The sequence below is a fragment of the Coloeus monedula genome (genome assembly GCF_965178545.1).
Source record: "Coloeus monedula genome assembly, chromosome: 19".
Classification (NCBI taxonomy): Eukaryota; Metazoa; Chordata; class Aves; order Passeriformes; family Corvidae; genus Coloeus; species Coloeus monedula.
In genome coordinates this window covers 8,783,416-8,791,237 of record NC_138799.1, presented here as the reverse complement: position 1 = coordinate 8,791,237, position 7,822 = coordinate 8,783,416, and the positions used below count along the sequence as shown (strand labels likewise).

Below are 7,822 nucleotides of genomic sequence, written 5' to 3'. Positions count from 1 at the left end.
GAACCTGTTAATTTGGTGACAGATTCAGCTTATGTAGTCGGAGTAATTGCCAGAGCAGAACACTCTTTGTTAAAGGAGGTGTCCAACCCTAAATTGTATAGCTTGCTTTCGAAGCTTGTTTGTCTATTCTTCCACCGAAAGCATCCCTTCCACGTGATGCATGTGAGGTCACACACCGATCTCCCTGGGCCTGTTGCCGAAGAGAATTGGAGGGCAGATGCTCTTGCAATGCTGGTACAAGTTCCCAATGTACCAGCCACATTTGCTCAAGCAAAGCTGAGCCATCAATTTTACCATCAGAATACTCCAGCCCTTGTGAGAATGTTTAAACTGCCTAGAGACCAGGCAAGGGCAATTGTGGCAACCTGTCCCAACTGCCAAAGCTAGCAGGCGCCATTGTTGGGCTCCAGGGCTAACCCCTGAGGCCTACATAGCTGTGAAATCTGGCAGACAGATGTAACACGTCCCTCAATTTGGAAGATCAAAATATGTACACATCTCCGTGGATACATTTTCCGGAGCTGTCTTTGCACCAGCCCATGCAGGAGAAAAGGCAAAGGATGTTATGAAACATTTTCTTCTTGCTTTTTCTACCCTGGGTGTCCCTGCAGAAATAAAAACTGATAGTCCCGCTCCAGCTCCAGACCTCTCAGCCACTCGGGGCTGTGACAGACAGGGACTTGTTGCTCAGCTGCTGTGGGAACATTTCAGGGAGGGACCTTCCAAGCAAGAAGGGAAAGGTAAGAGGACTTGGTAACACAGGAAGAGAACATGAAATAAATGGCTTTTCAGGCTCCCAGAGCAACATCTGCATCCCAGTGTTTTGTGTCAGTTATGGGCACTGAACTCGGTCTTGGGATGTCCTTAGCGCTGGTGTCCTGTGCTTGTCTCTTCCCAGAGACAGTCACAGGGGAATACATGTTGGGTTTGTAACCACACTTCACTGGGTTGGAGCAGGATGACAGGAATGGGGCTTGGCTGCTGCTCTGGGCAGGGGGATGCCTGGAGGAGTTGCTGTTTAGTCCCTGGACTTCCCCTGAAAACAGAAACAAAGAAACTCGAGATGTGCATGTAACCCTTCCTCCTCCTGTCCCTTCCAGTCACTCCAAAGCTTTGATTCATTGCCAGAACAATCCTTCTGCCAAATCAAAACCCCCTCAGATTCTCTCAAGGAAAATTCCATCAATCCATGCTGTGCTCCATGCAAAGTTTTTCACATAGCAAAAGTGACACTGTATTTTTTAGGTAGACTCACACTGTGAGTAAATTTCTGTCCTCCAGTGAGAGCCTTTTGGGTCCCAAACATGGGATGTTTGCTCTCGGTATTTGTCTCCATATCAAAAAATACTTGATGCAGCGTGACCTGTCCCATCCCCTGTTCTGTGGCTTTTCAGTGACACTAAATCAAGCTGCAGAAGTGTGTGATGAGTACAGTGTGTCAAAACTAGCTTTGTTTCAAAACAGAAAATGCTTCTATAGAAGCCACTGCTTCCTGTGGCAGGTCACATCATATCACTGCGTATGTGGGGTTTTAAGCTGTACTGCATTTTTTACATTTCTTAATAGAAATATGTATCAACTCCTCAGCCAACTTGTCGCACAAGGAGATGACTTTGTGTAATATCATTACATAAGCCTTTTGGGTCTTCCAGAACCCATGAGACAGTGAAAGCAGAACCTCGTGCATTTTATTGGTTTCTTTTACAGACTTCTTATCTGCAAATACTGACTGGGAACAACAAACATCTCAATTCCACCACATTAAAGGTACTAAAATAGTGACTTTTTTATTTAAAAAGTAACTTTACCAATGTGCAAGTACAAGCTTGGCAATATTTCTCCTGGGGAATGGCATTCAGTACAGCTCTGGGACGAAGTGCCCAGGCACATGCAGTGTGTGCAGCCTGTGCTCATTTCGCATTCCCTGGCACTTTCGCATTCCCTGTGCTGTTGCTTGTAAACCCAACTGGGCATTTGTGTTGTGCAGTTCTTGATTTGCTTTCAGGCAGCTACATACTCAAATCATTACACTCTATTTTGTATGATTTTTGTGAACATCCAGCTCTGCTGGAAGAATGGTGTAATTTTCAGAAGTACCATGGACATGGTTGAAGAGACAAAAATAATACAAATGGTGGCTTTGGTTTCTCTGAAATCGAATGCATGTGATACTTTAGGCAGAACTGTGAAAACACAGTGAACATCCTGTGTAGATAAAGCTGTGGTATCATCTAATCTGTTCAAGGTGAAGGGTTCAAAGTGCAGTTATTGTGTACTGAGGATGAAGCTGCCAGAATTTTGCATTACAGTTACTACAGATTATTCAGGGCGCACTGCAGCAGGGGAAGCTACAATAACCTGTGGCTCTGAAAGCAGCTGGAGCAAATTCATGGCCAGTTAACATTCCCTAGACTGACTTCTGTGCTAAACCTCACCAGGGGTGCCTGCTCGAGGCACCCAGTGTTTGCTAAAGCACAAAAACAGGTGTTGGATCGCAGCCGGTTCCAGACGGGAGCGCAGCCCACGGCCAGGTGTGCTCTAAGTGTGGATCGCGCTGCTCCCACATCCTGGACGGATCCCATGGAGCTTTATGGACACTTGGAACGTGCTGCCCGCACCCTGAGACCCCTTTTCCTGTTGAATCTCCTGACATAGCTGCTGCTGCTCCCGACCCAGCCATCCCCTGGCCGCAGCCGCCCGCGCAGGGCTGGTGGCAGCTCGGTGGGCACCTGCCGGCGCTTGTGGTAGATGTGCCCCATCACGAGGTACCTGCTGCCTGCAACAACAAAAACAAAAGAAACGGGGCTGCTGAGCCATGGGGAATGGGGGGTCATCCCGAGGGCACTAGGGCTGGGAATAGAAGTGAAGTTTTGCCTGTGGAAACATCCTGAACAGGGGGCTTCTACAGCGGCGTCCTGAGCTCTGCTGGGACCTGTGGGTGGTGCTGGCATGGAAATGATGATTTACCGTTGGGGGAAATGCTGGTATTTGATAATCTTGCACTTAGAAGAAAAACTGAACTACTTACAAAGACACCAGCTTAAACTCCTGCCTGTATTGTTTTAGGAATCCTGAAAACTTGTCATCATTTTGGAACTGGACAAAGTTAAGAAAGGGCTATGCTGGTACCTGACTTCTTAATGCAGTTGGTTTTCTTGCGAAAGTTTTGAGAAACTTGGATGGAAAAAGGCCTCCACTTTGAGTAAATACTTTTCTTCCAAATTTTCCCAACGACCCAGGCTAAGCCTAATAAAGTAGGGCAGACTAAGATTGCAGTGCATGCAGAGGAATAGCAGAATGGATTTAGCTGGAATGATTTACCAAGTTTAAGGTCTGGACATGGTTTACTGCAGTTTAAAGTATCCACAATCAGGACGTGAACTCGGAAGAAGGCAGCGTCAGGAGTGACATACAGGCGACTCATCTTGTACAATCCATCACTGTCTACCAAGAGGGTAATCCAGCGAACTCCATTCCTCAGGCTTTCCAGGTTATAAACAATTCCATTCACTGCTGTTTCAAGGGAGAGAGAAAAAAAGGAGCAGATTTTACATCATTTACACAATTTTCAGGGTACGTGTTAAGGCTGTCACTTAAAATGCTGTAAAGGAAGTGTCAGCAGGAATCCTTTGACTCAGGACTGGGCAGTAGGAATTGCTTCAAATAATCACATTTGGTAAGGTGATTGCCTTAAGTTTTGCTGCTTTGCAAACCTTGTGCTTTACAGGTCCGAAATGTTTCTTAGTGAAGAAAGTGATGGGTTTAGTACCATTTTCTATCCTGAGATATAAAAAGTGGGCATATTTACCTAACAAAGTAAAATTCACAAATTTAAAACTTCCCAATGAAGTACAAAGTAAATGAAGTACCGAGCTGGTAATTCAATGCTTTGGCTTTCGAAATAAAAGGCCCTTGTCATACCAAGACAAAAGGGCACCAAGTAAGTTGTGTTGGGAGCTCAGACAATCACTTCATGCTGTTCTCCCAGTCTCTGGCTCTGGCAAGTGCTGAGCTGAGTGCAGGAATGGGTAAACAGCTCCGTGCTAGTGGGGAAACTGCACCTGGTGTTACACCTGCATCAGGGGGAGAACTCTGATTCAGTCATTTATTCTTTTATCTGCACCGTAAATGTAAAGAAAGGAAAAGCTCTCTGATTGCCACTGTGGAGCCTTGGCTTATCTGTTGCTCAGACTTTTTCCTACCTGTCTTTTCAATTTAGGAGCAGAATAAGGCTGCTGTTGGTTAAGGGCTAAAACACACAGAGGTCGGGTTGCTTTGAAGCCCATGTTGGACAGGAATGCATGAGAGTGGTAAAAACCAAAGCAGGACAGCATTTGTAGAAAGCACTTCCGGACTTCTCCATTTAGACAAAACAGATGTCTCCTAACATGTTTATGTTCTACAAATGGAAACATCTGTTACCACTGGGCTTGTATTTTCCTTATCTCTTAAAATACTGTGAGAAAAAGTTGGTATTTGTTTCACAACTTCATAAGCACAAGGCAGGGTTTCAGTCAGAAAATGCTTATCTTTAAACAGTCTGTACAAAAATACCAGGCTGATTCCTGCCACCTTTAATTACATCAGCGTAGACACAAGGACTAAAGACACTGAATCCTAAGGAACTTCAAGAAGAATCCTCTCTAGAAAGAGGTTTACAGAAATAAGAGTCTTATTTCTGTTTGCTTCGCCATTTTATTTTAATTTCAAACTTCAATCCCCAAAATCAAACTTGCTCTAAACAGTAAGAGATAAATAACACAGCTGCAATGTTTAATCTAAGAGTATCTAAAACAATTGGTCTTTTCAGTTCCATTGATCAGTCCCAAGGATACTCTTCCTCCAGATGAAGAAAAAAAAGGGCAGTACTAGCCCAAAGTAGGGAAAGTGTAAGGTAAGTATATTTATGAAGAACTGTGATGGGTCCGTTTTGAATATTCAGTAATTATTTAACATACTTACTGTATCTTAATCACAGTATTTTAAAAGCAGAAGTGAAGTATCAGTGACAAGTGGACAGAAGGTGCTCTGTCCCTGTGGGTTGAGGGGGACATCACCTACCAAACTCGCTGGCACAAAAGGCCTCCACTTCATCCTGCTCCTTCCTGCACTCAGTCAGACACACCTTCTCCTTGTCACCATCTACAACAGGAACACAGACTGAGGGACAGCAATGGGCTCTTTGGGGATCTCTCATTCCATTTTGCCCCCCAGCCTTTGGGAAGTTCTGGGCAGCCTGTCCCTTACCTTTCCTGAGCACACCCAGGTACATCGAGCTGGATGACCAGCGGTTGGTGACCCAGGAGGGTTTGGGGATCCTTGTGAAGGGGTCAGGGTGTTTATAGGGGATTGCCTTCCCTGGTCGGTTGAAGTGGTGCAGTGTGTTAGGATCATTTGACTCCTTTGTTCCAGAGTCTGGAAAATGATAAACTTCCATCAGGGACATCATCTTTGGATGGGAAGGCGCAGCGTGGAGGGTGTGAGCCCACACGCTGTTGGCAACCTTGGCCAGCCGCCGGTCTGTGTGCTTCCTGTTGGCCTGGCCAGAGTTGGGGGGGGCGGGAGAAGCCCCCTGGGTCGGGGTCTCCAGGGGCAGGACCCCTCCGTGCTGCCAGTGCTGCTTCCTCAGCCCAGTGCTGTTTTCCAGGGAAGGCTCAACATGTTTCTTCTTGTTGGACATGAGGGAGGAGATTCTCGGGGGCTTTGGCTGCTGCAGATGGGTGGGAGGCATTCCCAGGAGCTGGCCTTCCCTGGCATTCCTGCTGGCACTGCCTGTGCCCCTGGCTGGCACTTTCACCTGGCCATGAGCAGCAGCTGCTGAACTAAAAACATCTTTGCTAAGAGCCTGGCCGGGTTTCTCAGCATAGGGCAGGGATCCTACAAACAAAAAAGGAGAGAGAAAATCAGCGTTTTAAGTCTTTTATTCCATGTGCTTCAGAATGGGAAGATTTGAGGCTGTACTCTGTAAGTGAGGCCTCCGACAATTAGACAAAAAGCTGATAAATAGCTCGACAGATGAACCACAGTAGAGCTCCTCATTCCTCTGTGCTCTGACATGGAAGGCCCAGTACAGGGAATGCAGCTGTGTGAGCAAAACAGGAGATTTGCATTTTTACTTTATTATTGTTGCAAAAAAAAACCCAACACAAACCCTTTTCTCAAACCCCTGAATCTCCAGGGAGCATCTGAGGAAACAAGGTTCACGTTGCCATTTGGGATGCTTGTTTAAAAGACTGTGACAGCAGAACTATTTGGTTTTCCCATCCATGGGATGCCTCTGGACAATGTCATCCAGACTCTCCAGCAGCTTTGGACACGACTGGAAAAGTCTTTACCCACAGTTTTGGCTCTTTGACTTGTGCACTATGGAGTATATAGTAGCAGTAATTAGGCTAGTGCTGCTGAGTAACAATTATTTCAAGGCTTTGCTTAATTTGAGAGGACAAGAGTTGAGAAAGAAAGGAAGCGTCTGGGAATCCAGTGAAAAAATAACTTAATGGCACTGTTCCCGCAAGCTGGGTAGTCACCTACACTTTCATTTATATCTTCACCTTGATACCTTGAACCTCACAAAGCAAAATGACCAACATTTTTAGCCTGGCAGGAGAGAAATTTCCCCTGGCAGTCCATTTTCCTTTTCCTTTAGCCCTTCCCTGCATGCCTGGAATGAGCCAGCAGAGTTTTCACACGGTTCACCCACACACAGCCTCTGTCTGGTGTTCACAGCCATGGTTATTCTGTGTAGGAGGCTGATCCCAGCTCCTTGTGTGAAAAGAGAGATTTGACATACACAGATGAACAATGTCCTGGTTTATCTCCTATAACTGACTCAAGTGCTGACCTTGCCACTTCTCCCCCTGTGCTCTCACCAGCTCCTGTCATGGGAAAGATTCCTTGATATTTGGGCTGGCCACCCGTAAAGTCCAAAGAATGTCCATGGAGAGAGGGGTGGAAGAAGTCCAAGCTGCAGACAGCAGCAGGCAAGGGGGGTTTGGAGCTGGTTCAGTATGAAGCTGTGCCCTCTGAACAGGTGTCTCAGACTTGGGTGTGTAAATGAACTCTCCTACCACTTTATCACGCCTTTCCAGTCATGGATTGTATCAAGAAATAGTTCATTTTTCTCTACTCAATCTGTTCAGGACCTTGAGATTCCTCCTCTTGTACCAGCATATTCCTGTCTGGTTGTTGCAGCCTAAGAAATACGACTGCAACATAACCAAATCCCAGTGGAACACATGTAAATGCTATTTCTGTTCTGCCAGTGAGGCACTAAAACCCAAATAAATCCACTCAGGACAGCTTGCTGCAGGCACACAGGGCACACTGAGCATGCTGAAGTCAGTCAGACACCTGGAGTTACAGGTGAAAGGGAAAAAAAGAGAAAGGTCATATACAAATTATAAAAATAGCAGATGCAGAAGCAAATCAACTTCACCTGCCACTGATGGCTGGCAGGACAGAGCACCAGCTCCCTGCCTGCTTCTGCCAGGTGCTCTTAATTCTTCCTAATGCTGACAAATTAAATATTGCAATTTACAATCCCATCCTACAAACACGTTGAAATGTTTCTTGCTTGAGCCCTTACTTGCTGAAAAAGCTACAGCCTGGGGGGCTGCTCAGGCAAGAATTTATAGGAATGTCTTCAGCCTCCCCTGATTCCCAAGGCAGACATGCCCCAGCCCCACTCAGAAGGTAACAGACTTACCAGAAGATGAGCTAATGACAAAGCAGAGGAGCCAGAACACTTGGGTTGTCATTTTGAAGTAAAGTTTTTCCAGACTCAAAATGAAGTGGAGTCTTTTATGCCCTTCCCCCGATTCAT

General features: G+C 46.0%; 1 protein-coding gene across 1 annotated transcript; it reads right to left on the bottom strand.

The window, feature by feature from the left end:
* Nucleotides 1–2,588: 2,588 nt before the first annotated feature.
* On the bottom strand, nucleotides 2,589–7,822 carry LOC309580277 (UPF0450 protein C17orf58 homolog; the record flags this gene model as incomplete). The annotated part of the gene is given in 6 exon segments (XM_082294148.1): nucleotides 2,589–2,776; nucleotides 3,322–3,513; nucleotides 5,062–5,142; nucleotides 5,248–5,877; nucleotides 7,706–7,804; nucleotides 7,807–7,822. Coding segments are annotated over 6 exon segments (1,206 nt in total).